We start from the raw sequence: 26315 nt of genomic DNA on the forward strand, positions 1-26315 counted from the left end.
TTTAATTTGAAGACAAACAAAAATATTGCGTGTTATGAAAGCTTTTAGCTAAATTGCAAAATTTATATTGAAAGTTCCCAAACACTCAAAAGAGAAGGATATGAATCCCATCATATTTGTATAACAAAATTCATTCTTATGTTTTTTGTTTACTTTCAGAAATTTACTTCTTGGTCTTGCATGCAACGAGTCAACAGCTGGGCTGTACTTAGATTTAAGTAGCAATTCATTAGGTGCCCAGGGTGCTCATGTATTAGAATCATGTATCCATGGTGTTCGTGTTTTACAAAGTTTAGACATAAGTGACAATAGTAAGTATTTACTTTCACCAATAAAGGAAAAATATTATTAAAATCATACTCTTTTTTAATTTTTAGATTTGGATGCCGAATTAGCATCAGTATTAACTGCTGTATCAAAGAATCCTTCAATTCGAACCTTACACATGACACGTAGTCTTACCGGTATGAAGCCTAAACACATTCCAACTGTAATGGATGCACTGGTAAATCTTATCCAAAAAGATGATTTTCCCTTAGCTGAATTAGTTTTGTCGGAAAACAAGCTCAAAAATGATATTCATGATTTTATAAATGCCTTAGGAAGTAATCAGAGTTTACAGAAATTAGGTAAAGCAATTTTTTTTCTAATTCATAACAACATATCTAAAAAGAGGTATTTATATTGTTTGTAGATATAAGTGGAAATTACATGGGTGACGTGGGAGCTCGGCTATTGGCCAAGGCACTGCAAATCAACAATAAGCTACGAACAATTTACATGGATAAGAACAATATAACCCTCCAAGGCTATGGAGATATAGTTTATGCTCTTGAGAATAACCACTCGATGAGGACGATACCATTTCCGGTATTTGATATAGCGCCACATCTAAAAAATCATCCCGAAAAAACCGATGGTATAATGAGGAAAATGCAAGAGCTTTTACTTCGCAATTGCAATGGTCTTAAACGACAAAATGGTCAAGGATTCCGATTGCAACATGGTTTCATGTTGTCATCCACACATCAACTGGTCGATAAATTAATAGCCGAAACTCAAGACACATTGTCAATAGCTCCGGGTAGTGAGTGTTGTGCTGTGCAACGTCTTATTGATGATGCAGAAAATTGTAAACAACTTATGCCGAAACTTCAAGAAGCTGTGCGTTGTGAATCGCATCCTGTTGAGGTTAAGCTAACAAGAATTGCAAGTGATTTAAGTTATACGATTCAAAGTCATTTGGAAGAAACTATGGAAACTATGATTCGAACTGGGATTGAACAGTGTCCGAAAACTTTTGGCTGCCAGAATGTTATTATTGATTTGAGAAAGGCATTGTGCGAGAAGCTAGTCATTCCGGATGATTTTTTGCAAACGTGTTTGCTAAATAATGCTGGAAGTGAAATCATGAATAAAGTGACGTGAGTATTGAAAATTTTGTTTTAATTTTTAAGCAAATTATTAAGTTTTTCATAAAATGTAAAAATAATGAAGTACTCTAGTCTTTAAAAGAAAAAAAACGATTTTGGAAATTTTCCTTCGTGAACCATATTTTAAAAGATGGAAAAGATTCCATTCAACTAGTAAATAACGGCTTGTTATTTGTACATTTTAACATCTTTTCCCTTTAAATCGGTTGCAAGTTAAAGAAATTCTAGGGATTACTTTTTAACACCAAACCTAGCTTATCTTAGTTTAATAAAAGGTACATTTTGCCTGCACCATTTCTCCACTTCTGAACAAGTTTAGTTCATGCTCAAAAAGCTTACGTATCCTGATCTTTTTTGTCATTACAAGAATAGAGTAGAGCCTTAAAATATAATTATTGAGCTTTAGAAACTGACTAAAAGCACTAGGCACTTCTTTTTTGTAGATTTTTTTTATTTAATTATTTAAAAAAAAAAAGTTAAAAAGCAAATGTTCAAACAAAAAATAACCAATTTATTAAGATGTTTTGGACTTCCTTTGGTCACTTTGTTTTGTTGTTCTCATGTAAACCAAAATCGCTTCCAAAAAAACAGTGTGTCCTGGTTTCCATTTTTAAAAGCGATATTATTGCTAACCAGTAGAGTTATTTTCAAGCTTCTTAAGGAGCTCAGTCTTTTAGACTCATGCTGTATCACAATGGACCCACAATTGGTCAAAGCGTGTATTATTCTTTTCCTGCAGTCACTTCAACCTGACAATGGTAGAGTAAAGTTAACAAATGTTTGGTCCAATGACGCTTAAGCTGCTCCACTAAAATCTTAAAATGCCAGTTCCTGCAAATGATAAAAATTACGAATTAAAATTAAGAACTAGTGTTTTTTTTTCTTTTTAGTCTTGTAGTAAATTATTTGATTGCTAAAGTTTGATTCCTTCTTTACGTTGCAGTTAGCATTTGCTATCGCCTTTGACTTTAAAAAGAAATGCCGGTTTTTTAAGAGACAAATTCAATAATCTACTAAAGTATGCATCATAATTATTATCAGAAGAGTCTCATTATTTTTTATTTTCCATCAAAATTTTTCTTCATCATCTCTATCCGTTGATAGTCCGGTTTTTAATGGTTTCAATAAATCTCATTCCTCAAATTAAAAATCGTTTCATTTCCAGACATCAAACAGACATAGGCTTTATGTAGGCATGAGCTCATCACCAGATTTTGAATGTGTGTCTTTAATCAATATCCACGAAAAAAAATGTTGTGTACTTGAGTAGGTTTTTGTTTGGTTATCATGTTTAATGAAATTACTCTTCTATTACGTACTTTCACTTATCTTAGAAAAGGTTTTTATTTTATCATTTTCTATCTTCTCTTATTCTCGAAATTATTAGCATAATTAAATGGAAAAAAAGAAACGATGTCAATGAAATAGAACAAAATAAATAAACACACAGTAGATAATATAATTCCGTTTAAACTTTATACCAAAACCCGATTCGCATTCTTAAATTCCAACGAAATAATTGTTCGTCTGATATCTCTAAGTGTGAAAAAGAAGTCTTTTTATTTTTTAAATAACATATCAAGCTTTTAGTCTGCAATACCATCTGAGGGCTTGCTAGATTTGTTTTTTTTTTTGTATTCATAATGAGATTGACTCAAACCAGTTAAGATAATTGTTTAATAATAAAATGCGTATGATTTGATGCATATAATAAAGTCTATGTGTCATGCTTAATGAATACACAAATCTAGCAAAAATTACAATCGTATAGTTTCTCCAACAGCTCCGAACAAAACGAATGAATTATTGCGATTGTGCTGTTGGGATGTGGGGCTGTGGTGCGGCAACGCTTTCAGCTGGCCGCTGTATATTATTTTGATAAGAACCCGATGCAAACTAGCTTTTTTTTCGTTGTTGATAAGATTACCCGTCGTCGTCGGTCGTCGGTCGTCGGTCGTCGCTGTTGTGGAGTATTGAGTAATAAGATTTGTAGCAGAGAGAGCAAAATTATTTGTCATCAAATTATTATTATTCTCACCCTCGTATAATTTTCCAACTTGGTTGGTCCGGTCAGTCTCAATAGTGTCGCCGAAGTTGTTGCTTTCAATGAACTTCTGCGAAAGGCTGTTTAGCTGTTGCCAAAGCCCGACATCAAGGGCAAATAACAGATGTAGTAGTAAAAGAGAAAAGCTCTTAGAAAAGTACTTTAGACTCTTTTTTAATAGTTTTGTTTTTATTAGTTCTTGTTTTTTTCGTTTTGTTTTTATTCTATGAGTGAACTCATAAGAACATACATACATATAATTAATAAAATCAATTTTTATATTTAGTGAAGTTGAACAAATCCTTGCGGCTACAATCTCAGATCGAGCTACAGATGAAGTTGTGGAAGCATTGTCACGTAATCGTCGAGGACTGGGCATCTCAGACTCGCCGTCGGTGCAATTGGACGAAGCCCAGACGCCGGATATAGTACGCAGTCAATCTAGTCATGTAAGTTTGTTTTTGTTCTTTACTTTGTTGTCAGAAAAGTATTTTGTTGTTAAGATATTTAATATACATATAAGACAGTGTTATGAAGGCCCTGTCCCCTGTTATCTAAATGTTTGGATTTCAATAGAGAAATGCATGGAAAAATGTTGATATATTTATCAAAGTGTTATTTTTTTGTTTATGAAGTAGTATGGAATAGGAATAGGGTGATATTTTACTATTTTTTGGATAAATTAAAGCTTGAATATGACGAAGTGTTGGTTATCAAAAGAAAAACACTTATTTGGTATAAGCGTCACATTTATTTTGGTTCATTTTTGTAGCCTCAAATTCATGCTTTAAAAATAAAAACATTAATCAGTTTTACTTAATATCATAAATCATAAAAAGAAATACAGTCCAACTTATTGTTTATGATACAGTAATGTAAAAAAGCTCTGTGTGTTTGTTATCATACAAAAAAAATGCTATTCCTATTTTCTTTCTTTTATTTGGTATAAAGACATCATTAAGAGTTGTTTTAAAGTGCATTCAAAGTAGGGCTTAGTTTCTTAAATATTTGGAACACATTAGATTTTGTAGTTTATTCTTTCCCTGTATCGAAAGAACTAACTCTTTAAGGTTTCATCCCGTGAATTAAAACCGATTTGTGAATTCATAAGTGATATCATACAAACATCAGAATTCAAATCAATAAAATACTGTGCAATTTTTCGAGCATAAATATACTAAAGAATGTACTCGTGCTCTATGCGATGCACATCATAGAACAACATCTTTTTTATTGACATGGAACCCGTTATAAGAAAACAAAATATTGTATTTGTATACGCACGATTTGTTTAAATTCCTTTGTTTGCTAAGAAAATGTTTATACTCAAGTGTATTCAGCTGTAGTCCAACTTCCAACTTCTAAAAACAAGTTAATTCAATAGACTGTAAAGAATAAGTACAAAGAATTATATTAAATCTTTGTACCTTTTATTTAATTGATTAAATTGATTGGAACATTTATCAAATAAAGGGTTTTTCAATAAGAAGTTTCATGTTTAATATCCTGCTATTTGGGGAGCTATCATTACTTGACTAGTTAAAAATACGACATTACTACAAAAGTACGATACATGTTTCAAAAACTCATTACAACTTGTTAAGTTCTATCCAAATATAGTGAATAATTTGCTTTTACAGTTCGTAAAACTGAAACACTTTAGGGTTGTCCTGAAGCATCTTCTCGGTTCCTTCAAAAATAACTTACGAGTGAAACTTTTACGGTAAGTTAATGCGCTACCGAGTTATAGTTAACTTTTTCTTATGGCTGAAATCGGAAGATATTATGTTCAACAAGACGGAGCCACGTGGCAGTCGATACAACTACTTTAAGAAGGAATTCTTGAAGTTATCAGAGACATACAGCGAACAATTTGCTTAGTTTTATGAAAATTTCATGAAAATGATAAATCGCTAATATTTTGTTTCTTTGTTAAGAGCGTACATTTAACTTTACAATGAAATAAACACCAGTCATTAAATTCTCTTCCAAGAAATACTCTTTTTTTAATACCGAAATGAAACATCTTATTAGAGAAGCATATATAAAGTTAATTTTAAATTTACAACATTTCACCAAAAGTGTCGATCATATAATTTTGAATTGTATCATTTTTTTTGTTTGTGTGAATATAATATGAAATACTTTTAAACAGCATTCTTTTTTATAATTTAAAAAAAAAATCTAAAGAAACACCAATTCTTTTTTTATTGTTGATTTTTGCAATTTATCAAATTAAAACTTTATTAATTTTTAGGATTCCAATGGTCTTATCATAATAAGATCAAGCAGAGGAAGTGTTCTGCCAAAGCTTGGATTAGATTCACCAACTGTAAGTTATACTCAATGGTTGAAATAAAAAAGAACACACAATTTTCTTTGTTTCTCACCATTTTATAACTAGAAAATCAGCATTTTTGAATCGAAAAATACCAATATTACATACATATATATATTATAATCATATTACATATATCTAATCAAATATATATATAAAACAAATTAGTGCCAGTGAACTGTATTAACAAAATGAGAACATGTTATCTAGAGTTTGAAATTGCATTAAATATTTATAAAATCTAACAAGTGTGAATATATCATAATTACATAAAATATATTTCAAAAGAAATTAATGCTTGAATTTTCCCCCAAAAAAGACAGAAGAAAGAAAAAAAAACTGAACTCATTGAGAAAAATTGGCAACCAAAATGGAAATTCAACATTTAAAAAGCAAATATTTAAAGAAAAAAGAAAATAGTAGTGATTTTATAAACAGATTTTATTTTTAATTTGTAGTTTTTTTGCATTTAAGTTGAAATGTTATGAAAAAATAAGTTTAAATACGAGTTAGATCATCCAAAGTCACCATATTCATCCATCACAAAACACATTCACTTATTCATCATGCATTCACCAACCATAAAATTAAAAAAAAAAAAAAAAAAAAAAAAAAACAAAACAAAATTAAAAACCAAAAAGACACAACAAGTTTTTGTTTATAATTTTCTGTGTCTTCCCATCATGCTCTCTCTGTACTACTTCTCACCCTTCATCCGTTTGTTAAAGAAATTGGAATATCTAAACCTTGTAAGTAGATCAAAGTAAAATCCTTGAATTTCATTCATTGTTTTTTTTTAACTTTTTGTTTTTTAACAACCTGCTAGATTTTATATTATTTTAATTTTATAATTCAAAATATTTTAATTTTGTAAATGAAAAATGTGTATAAAAAGAGAGATAGAAAGATTTATTGCACGTTCACGCCTCATTTTATTTTGTTTTGATTTAGAATCACAGTTTTTCCAATCTCCCTCCCATATCAATATAAAATAATAATACACCTTCCCTCATGTATGTACATAGTCTTCAAAATATTGAATGCATTTGAAGATAAACACTGGAACTGCTTGTTAAGTTACCAAGTCTAACTCAACAAAATTAATTTACAGGCCACTCCACACCTGCCAACCAAACGTCGATCGGTCGCACGAAAGGTACGTCCACAGTCAGTGGTGGAAAACCTTAGCCTGGGCCATATTCCAGATTTACTGGAATCGCCATCATCACATCGAAGCTCATCGAATATGTCATCGCACGATCAACGTGGTGACGACGAATGCTGTGATTCGATTACAGAGCTGCCAAGTGTTTCACTTCAGTTGCAGCATTTGGTGAAGGGTCGACCAAAGAGGGCTAAGACTAGAGCACCTTCGAGGCCATTGGTAGCCGATACGAGCACTCGTGAGATAATCGAGGGCTTAGATCAATTCTTCAGACCAGGATCAGTAACTCCAACAACACTAACTCCACTCGTATCGCCAACATCCGAGGAATGCAGCTCGTTAAGTTTTGCCGATAGCCCAACGATGAGCAGAGACGACAACGGACGAATGACTTCGGAGGAGACTACTCCTATCCTTGAGGAGCGTAAGCCAATCAAATTAGATCGAAGCTCACCACTTTTGAGAGGTATGCTTCTTGTGTTAGATTCTGATTCATTTATTCTATGTGGTTTTTCATTATAGGTGTTGCCTGGGCAAGTCGTTCAAGATCCACAGACAATTTGGAGAAATACTCTCCTCTAGTTGGCCGGAAGTCACCATTGGTGAAAATGCGTACTGAAGGTGGCAACGACGATCGTTTGGATCGTCTACACATGCCATATCGTGACGATCGAATGCGATCCCCAAGCAGTGAGTCAATAAAGAGCCATACCGGCGGAGATAGTGTAATTGTGAAGACCGGCAATGGAATTCTAAGAACACCAATTGTCCTACAAAAACCACGTCCATGGTCTGTAGTAGGAAATGAGCCAAAGTCAGGAGATTTCTCAACGGATTCTAGTAAAACAACACCAGAACAATTAGAAGATGGTAAGATACAAAATACTCCTTATCTTTTTAAGACTTCTAACTTATCTGTTTTTGTGTGAAGATTGCGATGTAGTGCCATTTGGACAACAGACAGGAGGTTCAATTGTTGGTATTAGTCCAGGAATCGCCTTGGCTTCAAGCGGTGGCGGTGGTAGTATTGTAGGAATAACTCCAGGTAAGTTTTGTTTTTCTTAAATTGCATAAAATGTTTTTGATAGTCAAGTGATGTTTATCAAAAATTATAGGAGCAGCATTGGAAAAGAAATCAGTTCGAGAATTAGCAGCAGGACTCAGTCGAATAGGTAAGTGATGGCCTTAAGCTTGTGAATTTTGTTTTATTTCGTTTTTTATTTGGTATGATAGTTTTTTAAATGAAAATCCTTTGTAATTGTTTTGAAATCAGAACACGAAGTTGTGAGCTTTAATTTTCCCTGAAAAATAAGAATAATACAAAAATTAAACTTTCAGAAAAATGAAAGTTAACACTATTGTAAATGATTTCAAACCTTTCACCGTGGATTCCCAATTACAAAATTCTAAAACATCAGTCTTTAGAGCATGTTTTTTAGAGCATGAGTATTATTATTATTTTTTGTTGTTGTAAATTTTGCACTTTCTTATTACTTTTATTTTTTGTACTTTTTTCTTATGTTTGCAATAAATTTTACAACACCACAAACAAATAAAAAAAACATTAGATTTGCCTATGAAACCACCACCAATTGGTCCCAGACCAACTTCAATGTTAAACAGCATCAATAATACATCACGCACAATTATAACCAGCAATAACTCGACAACAACAACAACATCGAGCATTACAAGTGGAACAATTGAAAATATCACCAAAACGATAATCACCACTGAAAATGGTGAATCCATCGATAACTTTTTAAATGGCAGTGAAAAGAAAACCGAAACTATTGTGAAAAGGATTGCTGGCAAGGAAATAACATCGATATTCGAGGTTTGATTCGATTCTCTCCTTGGTTTGGACACAAAAATTACATTAATAACAAAACAACGCGCTTATTCATAATGTGAATGTGGGGTGAAAATTATTAGACTTAAAATTGTGCATTGATTGTGTTTTTGTGTGTCACATTGACGACTTTATTGGCCTTTGGGTGACTAAGATGGGCGGAACATTGGTTTTAATTTTATGTGAAAATTTATTGTCTATAATTTTGTGCGTTAAATTAAGTTATATGTCTTGTCTATTCTATGCATGATTCTCATAAGTAAAAAAAAACAACATATTTTCATTTTGAAAAACATGTATAAGTGATGTCCTAAGATCCATTCAGTGCATGAACAACATTATGTTGGTGTTGTTTGTATTTATGTAATTTATTGTATATAGCTTTTTTTTAATTTTTAATTACTGGCTGGAAATATTTTTAAATTTATGGAATATAACTAACTCTTCCCCAGAAAATTCTAGAATCTAAATAAATGGTTATTAGAATCAATATTAGGTGGTAAGAATAACAAGAAGTTGATTTTGGATGTCGGTACGTATTGATTCGGTCTGCTATTTTCTTATACCTGTACACTAACCTAGTTTAGTTTAAATTGTCTCAGAGCATTCTTATTTAGCTCTTCCTTAGTATTCAAATTGATTGCAAACATTTTAACCCACTGAATTAATCGATTAATTTTGAACTATTTAAGACAAACATTCAAAATGATCGCAAACATTTTAACACGCTGAAGTAATCGATTAAATTTTAACCATTTAAGACAAATAATTCAATCAAAAAAATATAAGTTAGTAACAATTCCCTTGTGAAGATTTTTCTGCAATCAGCCAAATCATGAATTCCACCTTTATGACAAAATTAGTTTAAACTGCAATTTCTTTAACCATTTAGTCCTATCAAGAATTCCATTGCGAAAACTTTAACGAACCCTAAAAAAACAACGAATTTGTTTGAAATGCTAATTGTAACCAATTTTTGATTACTATCATACTCGGTAATAGTTTATTTCGGAATTCGAATAAGTTTCCATCGAATAAAATAAACAACTTTCTTTGTTTTTTCGGATTAAAGTTTGAAACAATTTGTTGCTCCTTTTTATACATTTTTCTGCCTCATACGATTTGTCCCGGAATTGCTTATTTTTTTTCAACTACTACTACTTTACTTTTTTCCCCCTATTTTTGTGGTTAAAGTATGTTATTTTTATTTACTAATTACTCTCCAACAAAAAATTGCGTAGTTTATGTTTCGTAGATTTCTAAAAATGTCCTAAGTCTGGTTGTTGTTTAGTCGACATTTCCTACTCCAACATTGGATTTTTAATGAAAATAATAAATTGTTGTAAAACTTAATTTTGCTATAATACAAATGTGAAACACTTAAAAAATAACAAAATTATTTTTTTCTGCATTTTGGTTTACATAATACTTTTTCAAAAGAATTTTTAGATCACGTTTAATGAATATAACTTTCTCAAAATCCAAACATAATACTCTGTTTTTAAGACTAGGGTAAAAAGAAACTTACATAGTTCTTAAAAAATATATGTACGATGTTTTCACAAAGAACAAATTTGTGTCTTCTTAGTTTTCGTAATTTCTCTGACTTATCAATATCTGAGGTTTAGAAAAACTTTGATTCTAATTCCTTTGTATTTTTGAATAATTCGTCTAAGTTTTAATCCTGATTCGAAATCCGAACTTCGATATTGGCCATATTGTGATCAACCTCAGAAATATCAATATATTTTGATGTTAACCTTAAGATTACGAATTCATAAACAAAACAAAAATTCTTTTAAAAATCGTTTTAAGATTAATTCTTCCGCGTCCTTTAACGGTTATAGCCACACAAATCTAATATACGTTTTTTTGTCGAAATATAAAAGGTTGTATCTCAAAAAGCCTGACGAGATACACTGATTTTAAAGTTTGATAAAGTCATACACATCCTTAAAAAAAGTATAATTTGAGTGCCAGCTTCATAATCTTGTTGACCACAATGGCAGATCCAGGGGGGGGGGGTCGTAGGGGGCATGACCCCCCCTGGGAGATAATTTGTTTTCTTTTTTGTAGGAATTCCCTTCAATTCAAAACAAATCGTATTGCGTTAATGGATATGACCCCTATTATATTTTGAATTATTTATTTTTTGTATATGAAAACAACAGTTGTATTTTATTTCCTTAAACTTTGTGGCTACTTCTTTGACTGAAGATTGAACCAGGAACATAATATGAATCGGATATTCAGCCCTATTCCAAAAACACTGCATCGACATCAACTTTTGACCAATTGACGATCCAGGTGTGGGTCATATGAGCCAAAAAAACTTATAAAGTTAAGTTGTATAAGTAAAGATTTAATTTAAAGATTTATTAGTAATTTAACGACAATCACAAAAAAGTGGTTTGCTGTCAAAAACAACTCAAATTGTGATTTTCGCTCAATTTAGAACTTCAAAAAACTTTAGTCATGATATTTTCATAAAATTTGTTTCTAAGAAAAAGAGCAAATATCCAGGTTCTTAAGAAGAAACCTTGAATAAGAGATCATCAATTTTATATTAAGTTGCCTTTAAGTTCCTTAAACTAGCCTTCAATTTTATTATTACATTTTTTTTGACACACATAAATAGTGATTATTGAAGTGATTTTTACTGCGATATATAGGAACTATATAGCAAGTTTTGCATTAGTAAACAATTTCAAACTAGAGTTTTTAATCAAATATGACTTCACGACGTTAGAGAAGTCGAAACAAGTGGGTTCCGTCCGTCTGTCTGTCTTTCCTGGCTTTTACAGTGCAAACAATTGTTCTGATTGAAATTAAGATTTTCAGCTGATTAGTGTAGGGAGTTTTAGAATTTCTTATAATGCAAAAAATAACAGCAGTCCCCACAAAAATTGTTTGGTTCAAACATATTTTATTTTCTAAAACTTTCTCAAAATTGTGTGTTCTTAATTTGGCTTCTTTCTACAAGAAAAACATATTTTCGTATTGCTCCAGAGGGGTACACCTCAAAAAAATCATTATTTTGTTTTTAAGTTTTCTCAAGAACTAATGGAACGATTTCAAAATTCTACTCTTTCTGTGCAAGCTCTTGTCAATGATCAAAATGATGATGATTTTTTATGATCAAAAATGTATTTTTTTTATTTTAATAAAGTACTAATTTTGTGTGCAAAACTCGATTTTCAGAAAGGGGACAGCATTTTTGTACGAAATTTAAATGTAAAATGTTCATATATTTATAAGCTCTTTATTTAGTGCTTATACCAAAAATATTTTTAAGACGAAATTTAAAATGATTTTCGAAAAAAATAGGTAAATCTAGCTATTTTGACAAATAAAATGGCATTTAAATTTTTGAGAAAAACTTATTTTGGAGGTACATTTTTAAATCTTAAAATATAGGCAATATTTTTAAACATACTTTTTGGAAGAAATTATAAAGTTCTTGCGACCCAGTCGTGCATTTCATTTCTTTCAAAATTAGTTTTCTGATGAATACCAAAGATCTTACAAAATTAAATAAATCTAATTTTGAAGTGAATTTGCTTTGAATGCTCTAGAACTGAGATTCAAACACAAATTTCAATAATACAAATCAAGTGACACTTTTGTTAAACTAATGGCTAAGTGAAAAACATAATAACCGTTTTATATCTATTGATATAAAAGCTTTGAAACGTGTAATTTGTGAGTACTACTAAACTCTTCTTCCCAACTTATTTGTTTACTTACCTTACTTTGTTTTAATTTAATTTTTTTTAGAGAAATTATGTGATTAAATGCAACTATTTCCCTAAATTCAAGAACCAAACCTTTTTGTCTCTACAATTTTTAAGTTTTGTGGACGACTTTATAAAATCCAAATACGAGTAAGCAGATTGATAACGAGAGTAATACGAGATTCCCGGAAATTGAATTTGAAAAAAACTGCATCAAAAAAAGCCTCACATTTTTACATATCAGATTCTCTGTCATTTTCTGGATATTTAAAGTTTTGCAGCGTTCTTCACATTAATAGAAATGAAAACAAGAAAAGTGTGTTTTGTTTTTGGAAAAAAGCAACGTTTCAAAAACAATGTCCTACATTTCTGCGCGAAATGCACCAAAAACAATATAAGCTATTGTATTTTAGCTCCTAAATATGGCATGTTTAGACAACTGTTAGAATCTTGGAATGCTTTCATATGTTAGACCATAATTTGCTGGACAACAGTGTTCTTAATAATTTGATAACTAAAGTTGTCATTTTAGCAATTATTAAATTTTTGTTAGCATCCTGTACAAAACATTAGAGAATATTTTTAAGCGGTGAGTAAAAACTCATCTAAGTGTGTGACCCCCCTGATGAAAAGTCTGGATCCGCCCTTGGTTGACCAATGTTTTTTATGGAATGAAATGGTTTGCGCATTCAACTATTTTTTTTGCAAATGTGTCTAACAAAGAAATCCAACATTCAGATTTAAGTTTTGTTTTGTCTGCAAACAAATCCATCTTTAAAAATTAAAATGCAATTTCGTTTCGCGGTATTTCATATTTGTTTGATGTGTATTGCTATTTCATGGAGATTCGGAAATTTCTGAATTCTCAAAACAACTTTTAGATATAGGAGACGATGCATACAATTACCGGTCGATTTCTGCAAGATTATTGATGAACAAAATGCTCTCATAGACCAAATATTTCCCGATGTACACCGACAATATACAAATAATAAGTGGCCGGCAGTAAGAGCAATTTTAGCAGCAAAAAAACGTGGATGTCATACAAATCTATTGAAGCAGTTTGTTATTCTACCAAAGCTGTAAATTATTCAACTGAATTTTTAAACTCATTGGATTTACCAGACATGCCACAGCATAATTTTCAACGGAATGTTGGATCTACTGTCATTTTTCTTTGTGGAAAGCTACGCGATTGCTAATTAAAAAATTAATGAACAATTTAAATTATGTTATACCCACATATGTATCAATTCAATTCAAACGCCTAATAATCAATAAGTCCCAAAGCCAAACGGCTTAGATTTAAGCACTTCATGAGTGACTTGCTCTTCTAGCAAAATATTCTCAAGAAGTTATTTATATAACAAAACAACGTTTGTCGGGTCAGCTAGTATTTCAAAATAAAATATAAAGTTTTTTTCCTTTACTCTGCACGAGTGAAAATGAAATGAAAGTTAAACTGACATAACTTCAAAGAAACTCATAGTATAGTAATGTGGGTCTAACACCTTTTAAAAATGCCTACTTTTTCATTAAAAATCGTTTGTCATAATCATATTTTGCCAACAAGATGATTGAATAGTGAAATCCAGAAGTAGAGCTTAATATATGAGCCCTGAACCACTACTATCGAAATTAACTTTCGAAAACCAGTTATTTATTACTATTTCTTACTTTTATTTTCCAAACTGTATTTTCAAGCTTATTACCATTCAAAATCATAATAATAAGATGCTTAATTAGAAGCTAAGTAAGAAGAAAAAATTAACAACCTCCAGACATTTAAAAAAAAATTAAAGCATAAATTAACTTCAATAACTGCTTTCTTTTTCAAACAAATCTATTTAACCTTCCAGCCAGTACTTTTGCATGCACATTATTAATAAAATAAAAACAAATTAATATTTATCAAATTTACTAATCCAAAACAAAACTCTTTAAAATATACACTATTTTTATAGGAGACATTAGTTGAAGGTCTACAGAGGTCTTCAGTCCGTCGAACTTTTAGAGATGCACAATATACAAAAGATGATGTTGTTGATGTATAGAACAAAAAAGAAAAAAATATTTTATTTTTATTTAATTATATTCTATTAAAAAAAAATGTATTAAAGCAAAAAAAAATTAAATATTTTATTAGTGCAATTCTTCATTTTAACTCTCAAGGCTTACTTTAAATTAATTTCGTTTTAATTACTCGTAAAATCAAATCGAAAAAAGGAAAATATTAATTAAATCATTTTGTTTATATTCAATCTACAACAGAGTTATAACAAAATTATATCCATTTTTAGTGCCAACGTTTTATTGTATTGTAGTATAATATATTATTATTTAATTTTTAATGTTTTTTTTATTACTTCAGTTTTTAACCATTTTTGTATATTTTTTATTATATAACTACACCCTCTCTTGTAAAAAAAAAACAACTTCTATATATGTTCTATATTTAATCAGTGGTTGATATAAGAATTTAGCTAACGGAGGATAGTTAAATATACATATTTTTAATAAACTTTTTTTATGAATACTTTTTTATTTATTTTCTTTGTTCGATGTATACTAACTTAACAAGATCAAAATTACCTATGAAATTGATTGTGGCTTAAAAAATACTGCCATAGACCATACTGAATGTGTAATTTGAGTTTTCGAGTCGTGAAATAAATGTGTGTGCATATTTGTCCTTAAAATTAAACAAACAAATAATTTTCCATCGAATTTTATGGTCCTTTGGATTTGTTTTTGTGTAAATTAAAAAATAACGATGGCAATTAAATGAGACTCGATCTTCTTAACGTGCAATTTTGTTTAGCCTTTTATAGAAAAAAAAAATACTAAATGTTGTCGACTGCACACTTAAAAATTATTAAATAAGAAAATACCAAAATCTAACAATACTAAATGTTCTTAAAATCAAAAGCAAACAAAAATTATATAAATCTGGGGCTGACTGTCATAGTATTAGAAGACATTTTAACGGTGATAAACCCACCACTATTCGTTTGAGAAATTTATTTTTCCACCAAAAACAAAAACTAGATATTCTTGATTCCATTAAAATTAAAAACAAAACTTATACAAAAGAAACAAAAAATTTAAAAAGAAAAAGTGTGAATTAAAAAAATTAAATTGCTCCAACTATAGTCATTAAGTTAAATTATGTAATAATTGTTATAAAATATTTAAGAATTAAGAATATTAAAATTAACAAAATAAAATAAAAAAAATTATAAACCTATCCTGTGATTTATTTTCGTATTTAATAAATCTTAACTTTTTTGTATAAAAATTAAAATATTACAGAGATTAACCAGAAAAATAATGGAAAACAAAAATAAAATAACAATTTTGTGTATTTCATTGATATGCAAAGTTTGTTTTATTTTTTTAAAAGCTTTTTTTATAATTTGTTCAAACAAAAAATTTTAATTTTGTGTGGTTTATTTTTTGTAATCCCCTTAAAGTAAAGAATTAAACTTAAAACTTAATAAATTGTGCATAAACAATGAAAAATAAAACACATATAAACGAATTAAAAATAGAATCCATATTTAAGTTATATATTTTCTTATTAAAAATGTTTAATTAAGTTAAAAAAGTAAAATAAGTATTAAAAAAGTACAGTAGAAATTAACATTGACACAACAAATTTTTGAACAAAACAAAAAATAATAAAGAAAAATAGAGATTTACTGATAAGAAAAAAATAATAATAATTTTGTAAGTAAAAAGAATGGCAAATTGTTGCGCAAAATCGACATAGTTTTTCTTTTATTTGTTTATAATTTTATTTTTGTAGTTACACTTAAGGTAATCAATTGACAAAAACAAAAACAGCATATATTTATAAACAAAAAAGAAATTCGTATTAATTAAAAATTTTGGAAGTTTTATAAATATTAAATAGAAACAAAAATAAATTATGACAAACAAACAAAAAATTACACATTGAATGTTAAGTTATAAGAAAATATTCTCTACTCCAAACAATAAAATATTAAATACACTTATATTCGAGAAAATAAACTAAAATGCGAAAAAAATACTTGTGGTTTTTTCTTTTATTGTACTTCAATATAAAAAAGATTGAAATCGAAACTTCAGCCGAAAAATTCATGTGAATGCGACTAAATTTACACCAGCAGCAATATTCTGCCAAATGTTCAAATTGGTATTCTGTTCCGAAAAAAGTGAAGTGATCGGTCTTAACCTTCTACTGCACGCACTATGATCCAATGAAAAACATTTTTTTTTCGTTTTTGTTTTTCATTTTATAAAATTAAAAGAATTAAACAAAAACAAATTGTTTAAATAAATTTTATTAAAAGTTAATAACTTTTGCCATATATGGCTGCTTGTGCAGTTACACATATTTCAATAAACTTAACTTTTGCCATATATGGCTGCTTGTGCAGTTACGCATTTTTGAAGCTAACAAAAAAAACAAACATGTATACCTAGAATTTACTTCAACAGTTTAACAAAACAAAAACGTTTTCATAAATATTCGTATCAAAAGCCGGGCGTACCCTTTTCAAACACTTTTTATTCCTGCATAGGTGTTCTGCTATAGCCAACTTAAAATCGAAGAGAGGCATATACGTGTCGCTCTTCTAATCTAAATCTAAAAAGTGGAAAAAAATGTTGATGTACCACGTTTTGGATCGTATGTCAATTCGACAAAGACCAAGTATAGAATCTAAAAGGTCAACACGACCCATATACTTATTATATAGATATAGATGAACTATTATCTTTGGGCAGTAAACATCTACGTACTTTTTTTCTTTTCTTGAGTACCTTCTTTTCTTTGTTGTGGGATTAGCCCCTTCAAACGTGGAAAGCATATTCACAATTTTATTATGGGGCGACTTTCCATTACCGCAGCACGAATTTCCTTCTGATTTTTTTTTTACAGTTAGGTAGGGGTCTCAATAGAACATGTTTTAAATATTAGGGCGAGGAAACAACTTTAAGTCATAAAAAAAAATATTTTCTTTTTCGGACTTAACCCTACTTTCTTTGTATTGCATTTTTTGAGCCTAAAACAAGTTTTTTTTAATTGATAGCACGGCGTAGTAACAGCTAGGTATGTAAGGGGGGGCATGCTGCCCCCCTGCAACCCCCCTGCTTGGGGTCACTATAGGATTTGGGGTGGGTGCGAGTTTGGGTATATGCAAAGTACTTTTCCATTTGAGCACTAAAATAAAAGAAATTACCAAGAAAAAAAAACAAGTATGGCAACACTGAACAAAAAACAGGGAAGAAATGTCAAAATCAACCATTTTTGAGTGTTTTGTATGGAAAAAAGTGAACTTTAAAAATTAATTAAAAATAGAAATAAATGTTTCCTCGCTCTAAAATTGCTATAGGTATTATTTATTTGCACATATCTATCGAATAAAAAAAACCGCGAGTCGAAATTCGTGCTGCGGTAATGGAAAGTTGAGCCTTTATTATCAAACCAGGACACAAAAGAAATATTGACGCCTTCAATGGTAGCCATCTTTTCTATCATATTTCCTTGTCCTCTTTTCTTTCTTTCCTTTTCTTTTGGAACTTCAATGTTGGGAACTCTATTTTGGCTCACGGTCCCCAATAAAAGAAGACCAGCTTTGGTAAGATGCACTTGAAGTTTTGGACTGTTGAACCAGTTGTCAAAGTAAATTTTGTGGTTTATATGTCTTGGCACCGTTGAAACCAACCTGGACACAACATTTCCGCTTACACCCAAATCTGGAAAACCATCTGGAATAACGTTGTTCTGCTCCCCTGCGAATATATCAAAATCATAGCTGAATCTCGATATTACGCTTAAAACGAACCCCATATATGTGGCTTTTTTGGATTATACTGCTTAAGGTGATGTCGACACTTAGTGGGAATTGTTTGTTCGTCCAATGCAAGATGTTCTTCTTTTGGTATAAGAAGAAGTCGTTCCCTTATAAACGGTGATTTTTTAAGAGCTTGAGAACTTTTTAAAAAAAAAAACGCATACAATTTTGCAAAATCTCATCGATTCTTTATTTGAAACGTTAGATTGGTCCATGACATTTACTTTTTAAAAATAATTTCATTTAAATGTTGACCGCGGCTGCGTCTTAGGTGGTCCATTCGGAAAGTCCAATTTTGGGTAACTTTTTCGAGCATTTCGGCCGGAATAGCCCGAATTTCTTCGGAAATGTTGTCTTCCAAAGCTGGAATAGTTGCTGGCTTATTTGTGTAGACTTTAGACTTGACGTAGCCCCACAAAAAATAGTCTAAAGGCGTCAAATCGCATGATCTTGGTGGCCAACTTACCGGTCCATTCCTTGAGATGAATTGTTCTCCGAAGTTTTCCCTCAAAATGGCCATAGAATCGCGAGCTGTGTGGCATGTAGCGCCATCTTGTTGAAACCACATGTCAACCAAGTTCAGTTCTTCCATTTTTGGCAACAAAAAGTTTGTGAGCATTGACCGATAGCGATCGCCATTCACCGTAACGTTGCGTCCAACAGCATCTTTGAAAAAATACGGTCCAATGATTCCACCAGCGTACAAACCACACCAAACAGTGCATTTTTCGGGATGCATGTGCAGTTCTTGAACGGCTTCTGGTTGCTCTTCACTCCAAATGCGGCAATTTTGCTTATTTACGTAGCAATTCAACCAGAAATGAGCTTCCGAACACTGATTTTGGTAATAAAATTCAATGATTTGCAAGCGTTGCTCGTTAGTAAGTCTATTCATGATGAAATGTCAAAGCATACTGAGCATCTTTCTCTTTGACACCATGTCTGAAATCCCGCGTGATCTGTCAAATACTAATGCATGAAAATCCTAACCTCAAAAAAATCACCCTTTATTATTTAGGAGTGGCCTGACTTTGAAGGTTGACCAAATCGAACAAATTCATCATTTTTAGCTAAATGGAGACATTTTTTTTTTCCTCCCACCGCCTATATGGCATGGTCTCATAAACAAGAGGCTGTCCTAATTGGAAGTTCCAATACCGCCTGGTAGAAGGCAATTTTATGAGGGACGTGAAAAGAGAAATACCGACAAATTGTTCAATTTCACTTCGCATTATGTTGACTGGCTTATTTATGTTGTTTTGCAACGCTTTTCTGTTGGATTCCTCAACCAACATATCAAACAGTTCTCCCGTGAAAAGAAAAAAGTCAGCGGGGGTCTCTAAAGAGGACATATCTTCTGGAAGCTCTTTTGTCCCTAAAAAGGGATAATCGCTTTCCATGTATGTTGCACGGCATTTGCTCCTCCATGTTTCTTTTTGCTTTTTTTTCTTATCTTTCAATCTCAAAGTTGACAATTGTTTTTCATCATCCGAATCGTACTCGCTTTCATCGGTTTCAGGCACCTCTATGTGTTCTTTACAGTCCATATCCATATTCTGCTCATCCTCCGATTCAAGGATTTCATCCTCACTCTGAATACCATCACCAGGAACAGCACAAAATCCTTTTCCGTAGAATGAAATAGACAAGATCATTGTTTTTCACTGCAAAAAAAGCACAAGCAGCCATACATTTATGACACCATAAATATTGTTGTGAATGGATAAGGAACCATGTATGGATGTTGTCAAAAATACGCCGCGTCTTGAATTCCACGGACATAATTGAACATTTAAGACTTTAATATTACTTACCAATATTGAATCTTTCTAAAACAAATGTAATGCCAATAAATTATGAACAAGCCAATGAATAATAAGACCAAATACAACAAAAAAAAATATAAACAATGAACTGTTCTAAGATATCAAAATCAAAACGTTACTTTCCAATATCAGTTGCGTAATCCAAGCAGTCGGCGTTTAAAAATCAAAAGCCATATATGGCTTCTTGTGCAGTAGAGGGTTAAATAAGAAACTTGGATATAAAGTGAATTTAAATAATTACACTTTTCTTACAAATATTTTCATTGGAAAACAATTGAATGGGACATTTAAGTAATCGATACAATCGGATTGTAGAATAGGACTTCAGGTCTGGGCTTATATTCACCAATTTCCAAGATTATAGTGTGAGGATAGGAAAAACATGCAGTTTGCTACTGATACTTCTACCAAAAAGATCTAGGACTTTTCAATTCAATTTAAATAACATTTTTGAATTGAAAATCGATCTTTTTTTATTTTTACTAAAACCTTGAAAAAATTATCTTTTAAGAGGACGACTAGACTACCTATGTAAATGTTACAACCACCCTGTATTGCCAAATGCAGTCTTGCCAACTACTTAATTGTATGAATATTATCATTAATTCTAATTGTTCTAACTCTTTTTGGTGATATCTCTTATGATGTGAACATCTTGTTATTGCTATAATAAAATATAATTTACTTTTGTTAATTGAATTACAAATATTCTTGCCTTTTATTTAAGAAACTATAAAGCCTAGTACATACTTCCTCGTGAAGTGAACGTTCGCCAGTGGAGAAAGTGAACTTTTGAAATTGCTCACTGGTACACACTTGTGAGTACACGTTGTAAACATTTGACTTCAGCTTCACCAACAGTTCCCGTACATTTTGCACGTGAATTGCCCGTGAAAGAAAACTCTCCACTTTGTTCTCCACTCAGCTTCACGAGCAAGTTCACGGGTGAACCAAAAACTGAAATTTGTATGGGTTCACGAGATGGTTCACAAGTATGTACTAGGCTTAAAACGCAACAGTAAACTATGGTTTTTCTACAAACTATCAAGAGAATACTCAATCAAAATACGCAAATAAAAAATACATCATAAAGGGTTTTCAATAAAAGGTTTGATTTTGAACAGGCCGCTTTTTGGGCAGCTTTCATTTTTGAAATAGTAAGGACTGAACCATTAATAAAAAGGGAACTAAGCGCACTTCAGCAACACACTGCAATTGTTTGATTTAACTACAATAATGGGTTTATGCTGTATACAAACAATTGCAGTTTTGCAAGAATGAAAACAGTTTCCTCGAAAATGTAAATACAGTAGGTCACATAAATCTTTTTATTTAACTAATCAAGATTTTTTATTAAAGGCCATATAAAAGATAATGGTCCACGATTTATTCAAGACATCATCATTAAGGACATACAGGCTCAAATTTGCGAATTGTTCGTGGAAAATTAGATTTTTTTCCGTTTCATTTTGTTTTTGAATGGTTAACTTCTTATTGATGTTAGTATAAAATTATATTGCATTTCTAGTTACAGTCAAACTTCGATAACTCGAACTTTGATAACTCGTAGTTTTTATATAGCGTTTAGAGTGTATATTCCATACATTTGGGCAGGTTCACGCAACTTAACGTAAATTTTGACCAAGGCAACTAGTTAATTTTCTAAGTGTCATGAATTTCAAATTCAGAACTTTACTCCACAAATTTTTACTTTAAGTTCATAGTACAAGAACTGCCAAACACATTATTGTCTAAAAAACACTCCTCAGAGAAGCTACAAATCGATTACGATTTGTCTTTTGTATTGTAAAGAAATATTACTTATTTCTTTTTTAAATTGAGAAGGAACCTTTTTACAGAAAACATTATATGGAATTTTGCAAAAAATAAATAAATTGTAGAGTAGTAAAGCTCAGCTTTCACTTGAATGAAAAAACATGATCAGTTGTCGTTTTGAAATAAGTTGACTTGACTTGATAGTTAGGGAGATTTTTCTTAACTTACTTTCCAGACATCTTTCCAATAAATTTGCCTTAATTGGAAGGCATTTTTTTGGCAGTCTGGCAATCAGATACTAGAAACTTTCCTTACTTTCAACTTTTTAAGTTCCTTGTGTCACCTGAACCAGCCAATTTACTTTGATAACTCGAACTTGTATAACTCGAATTTCTCTTTAACTAGAACAAAAAAATGACACCTACACTGCGTAAGTCGAATTTTATAGGGGAATTCCCAATTATGAGAAAAAATGAAGTATGCGTTTGAAATTTGATTTTTTGATGGGAATCGCCATTGGAAAATAGGATATTCTGAAGTACAGGAAAATTAACATTTTTATTCATTATACGTGTGTTGCTAATGGAGTGATGATTGAAAGATACAACGTCACTTTTGTAGACAAAAAGTGTGCCATAAAAAAGCTTGTGGTGAAAGTAATGACGTACCTGATGAAGACTATGATATATGGAAGAATAACGTTTTGCCAAATCTTTTTGAAAAGTATGATGAATGCGATATTTTTAATGCTGATGAAACAGGCAACATTTAAAAATGAAAAATGTCACGAGGGCAAACAGCGGATTACTTTAATGTTGGTTGAAAAACTCAAAATCCTTTTAATAGGTAAAAGTAACAAGCCTCGTTGTTATCGCTGTGTTAAATGGTTAGCTGTTGATTACGCGGCAAACTCCACGTGGATGACTGGACACTTTTTTGAAAAATGGGTTGTTAAGTTCGATAAGTAATTTTCAGAAAAAGGGAGAAAAGTTTTACTCTTTATTGATAATTGTCCGGCGCATCCCAAAGGCCTTCCCCAAAAATTTAAGTCAATTGAACTAGCATTTTTTCCGCCAAATATAACTTTAAAACTGCAACCACTTGACCAGGGAGTGATTTAAAATAACATTATCGCCGCAGAGTCTTAAAATAAACTTTGAAGCATATGGATACAGAAAAATCAATACAGTTGGAAAAACTTGGGACATTGACGACAAAAGTCAGACTATAGCTAATTGCTTCAAAAAAGCTGGTTTTGGCCAATTTTCTACATGGGACTTAGAGGATGACATTCCTCTTGTTTTTCTCAATAATATTGATGAAGATTGAGCTTTGATGGAAGCTGAATATGATGTATGGATAAGGCAGAGTGATAAAGCAACGAACATAACTCTGGATGACTATATGGAGGTAGATAACGATATTTGTACGTCGGCCTTTCCTTCAGACGAGGATATTATTGAGCAGTGTAGCTCTGAATCGTTGAACCCAACTTCAACCAATATTGAAAGTGATGACGAGACTTCGGTTGAAGAGGAACTCATTCAGCAGCCCTCAAAGCGTGTTGTGGCAGATAAAGACACAACAGACAAAATTTATGCAGCTCTAAACTAGAATAACTGTGCATGTGAATTTGCGATATGCTGTTGTTTCATTTTAAAATGGTTTTTTATTTTGATGATTCATTTTAATATCTCGAAGTCTTGATAAGTCGAACTTTTTTCGTGGATAGTAGTAGTTCGAGTTATCGAAGTTCGACTGTATATGACAATTTATTGCTTTTAAAAGTAAGGATAGGTCAAAAGAATTTTGTGACCCCTATATGACACGTTTTCTATATATAACGTTTATTCACCCACTGCTCAAATATGCACCTCAAGTTTTTCCCCTTTCCAAACTATTCATATTTCTAGAGACGAGACCATCCAACCTCATATTCTTGCCTTTGCTCTTCTTTGTTTATCTTGGAACAATCCTCTTTTTATTCTTCCCTATGCCTAAAATTTCTCAAATTAAAATCGTTGGAAGAACGTAGGCAAATTTTAGGCATTCTCTTTATTCACCAACTCCTTTCTAGTTCCGTTGACTTTATTTTCCGAGGGTTACACACGTAACCCTCGATTCTTCTTCTTTTATGCATCTAGCCACCGAACCTCCTATGGCTTCAACGAACCTTATATTTCGTTTGCTGCTAAGTCTATTTTAATCTCAATACTCCTTCCTTAAAACTACCTTTCCCTTCATAATTTTATGTTAAGTTCTTAGTTTGTTTAAGTTAGATTAAGAATTATCTTTTCTTTATGCCGAATAAATAGAGTTTTGCCTCCACCATAGTTTCTGTTTTCATTAAAGCCAACTTCTTCGCCAATATCAACGTAGTTTTCGTAAACTTTATTTACTAACATATATTTTATATGCAAGTCCAAAACTCTTCTCATATAATCAGCTCTTTTTTATAACAAAGTTGCTTTGTTTAATTAAGATGTGAACATTGCCTTATTGAAAAATAAAAAAAACTCACTACGTGAACACATCCCGTAAAACAAACTACAAATCGGCTTACGGCTAACATTGGTAAAATGTCACCAAAAAATTTGTTTGACATTTCACAATCACAAAATCGGCAACTTAACCTCATCTAATCGTTTTTCGCATCTTGGTCGATTTAATTTTGTTTTCATTTCTAAAAATCAAAGTATTTTATAAAATATCCCAAGAAAATGGTCAAACTAACTCCTGAACTGATCAATCAATCGATGCAGTTCATAAACCCGTGTCGGGAACGTGAACTAGATTTGCGTGGCTACAAAATACCTCAAATCGAAAATATGGGTGCTACTCTTGACCAGTTCGACACAATTGACCTGTCCGACAATGATTTGCGTAAACTGGACGGTTTTCCATATCTCCCTCGATTGAAGTGTCTTCTACTAAACAACAACCGCTTAGTGAGAATAGACGACTTCGTCCACGAGTCACTTCCAAATCTCAACACAGTCATCATGACGGGAAACAATATACAGGAGTTCAGCGATCTGGATCCATTGACACACTTTAAGCAACTGCAAACGCTTTGCCTGTTGGTCAATCCAGTTTCGACCAAACCCTACTACAGAGAATACATTGCCTATAAATTCCCAAATTTGCGTCTTCTGGACTTCAGGAAAATCAAATTAAACGACAGAAAGAATGCCCAAGAGTTCTTCCGCACTAAAGCAGGCAAGGACATTCTCAAGGAAGTCGCGAAAAAAGCTAAAATGAACAATGCCGCCATGGCTGAGGGAAAAATCGGGATGGGAGCAACTGGAGGCACAATTGCCAATCAAGCAGACATTCAGCGTATCCGAGAAGCGATAAGAAACGCCAACTCCCTGCAAGAAGTCGAACGTTTGACGAGAATTCTACAATCCGGCCATCTGCCGGAGAACTTCTCGTTGGACAATGGACGAGGAGAAGCCATGGAAATGTAGTTCGATCATAAAAAAACGTATGAAGTCAATAAAAAGAAAATTCCACAAAATACTGTTCCCGCTTTTTCTTCATTTATTTTTCACAGAAAAACAAACCACAACTTGGTTCAAAACAGATTCCTTAGCTTCCATCGTACCCCAGGTTTAATTTAGCTATTCCTTATAAATCCTTTTCCGCCATAATACTGTCATAGTGTAGACCCGTATAGAATATAATCCACGTCACGAGGAAGCCTGCAAATGAGGTCATGAAGCCTTCTTTGACTAGTTCCCAGGCTCCACCGTATGCCTCCTCGTCGATTGCTTGGAAGTTAACTGAATATAGATAAACTATTGCACAACTGATACCCGCGAATCTGCAAGACAAGCAATTTTATTATATTTCCCAATTGAACACCTTTAGTCGGGGTGAAAAAACTCACAAAACAAGACCCAGAAATCCTTTAAGTGGGATTATCCCCCAAATGACTCCAAGAATTATGCCGAAAACCTGTCGTGACCAATAGACGACATCGAGGAACTCATCCTAAAGGGGTTAATTAATATCAATTAGTATGTTTAACTCAGTTCAACTAAAAGAGCTAGAATCTAGTCTGGCTCGGCGATTATCCATTTACCTTATCAGGCCATTCTGATTTCGCGGTTAATGCACGCGAGCAGATTGACTTGAGGGTTGAGGTTTTTATTGTGCCGTTTCTTTCTATGGTGTTCGTTTTAGTGGACATTGTGGTTTTTAGGCTGGATTTCTGTTATAAAATGCAAAAATTAAATTCTCCAGAAAAGAAACACGATTTTTTTATCAATCGTGGAAGTGTATAGTAAAATTTGGAGGTA

General features: G+C 31.7%; 3 protein-coding genes across 7 annotated transcripts in view; 2 read left to right on the plus strand and 1 right to left on the minus strand.

Annotated features, from left to right (window-relative positions):
* Positions 1 to 15611, plus strand: part of LOC129950155 (F-actin-uncapping protein LRRC16A) — a 171972-nt gene extending 156361 nt beyond the window's left edge. For 2 of the 5 annotated variants that reach the window (XM_056061995.1, XM_056061992.1), the window contains exons 12-23: positions 160 to 311; positions 378 to 629; positions 695 to 1424; positions 3764 to 3926; positions 5735 to 5809; positions 6544 to 6564; positions 6927 to 7446; positions 7503 to 7850; positions 7912 to 8025; positions 8096 to 8152; positions 8549 to 8817; positions 14531 to 15611. In XM_056061995.1, coding sequence (XP_055917970.1) covers positions 160 to 311; positions 378 to 629; positions 695 to 1424; positions 3764 to 3926; positions 5735 to 5809; positions 6544 to 6564; positions 6927 to 7446; positions 7503 to 7850; positions 7912 to 8025; positions 8096 to 8152; positions 8549 to 8817; positions 14531 to 14620 — 2791 coding nt within the window. In that variant the 3' untranslated portion in view covers positions 14621 to 15611. The remainder of the gene's footprint in view (positions 1 to 159; positions 312 to 377; positions 630 to 694; positions 1425 to 3763; positions 3927 to 5734; positions 5810 to 6543; positions 6565 to 6926; positions 7447 to 7502; positions 7851 to 7911; positions 8026 to 8095; positions 8153 to 8548; positions 8818 to 14530) is intronic. The other 3 variants (XM_056061994.1, XM_056061996.1, XM_056061993.1) reach the window with 3 other exon arrangements.
* Positions 15612 to 24626: 9015 nt separating this feature from the next.
* On the plus strand, positions 24627 to 25533 carry LOC129949537 (probable U2 small nuclear ribonucleoprotein A'). The gene has a single exon (XM_056061058.1). It carries the CDS (start codon positions 24732 to 24734, stop codon positions 25479 to 25481), a length of 750 nt encoding a protein of 249 aa, XP_055917033.1. The 5' UTR covers positions 24627 to 24731; the 3' UTR covers positions 25482 to 25533.
* Positions 25532 to 26315, minus strand: LOC129949538 (GEL complex subunit OPTI). The gene is made up of 3 exons (XM_056061059.1): positions 26099 to 26315; positions 25904 to 26007; positions 25532 to 25837 (listed from the first exon to the last, which is right to left on the minus strand). The coding sequence occupies exons 1-3, from the start codon at positions 26204 to 26206 to the stop codon at positions 25642 to 25644; spliced, it is 408 nt and encodes a 135-aa protein (XP_055917034.1). The 5' UTR covers positions 26207 to 26315; the 3' UTR covers positions 25532 to 25641.

The sequence above is a fragment of the Eupeodes corollae genome, chromosome 3, assembly GCF_945859685.1.
Source record: "Eupeodes corollae chromosome 3, idEupCoro1.1, whole genome shotgun sequence".
NCBI lineage: Eukaryota > Metazoa > Arthropoda > Insecta > Diptera > Syrphidae > Eupeodes > Eupeodes corollae.

Coding starts and splice junctions, on each gene's coding strand:
- LOC129949538 (XM_056061059.1), bottom strand. CDS start 26,206: ATGTCCACTAAAACGAACACCATAGAAAGAAACGGCACAATAAAAACC. Junction 26,008..26,098: donor AATCAGAATGGCCTGATAAG/GTAAATGGATAA, acceptor TAACCCCTTTAG/GATGAGTTCCTCGATGTCGT. Junction 25,838..25,903: donor GGATTTCTGGGTCTTGTTTT/GTGAGTTTTTTC, acceptor CTTGTCTTGCAG/ATTCGCGGGTATCAGTTGTG.
- LOC129949537 (XM_056061058.1), top strand. CDS start 24,732: ATGGTCAAACTAACTCCTGAACTGATCAATCAATCGATGCAGTTCATA.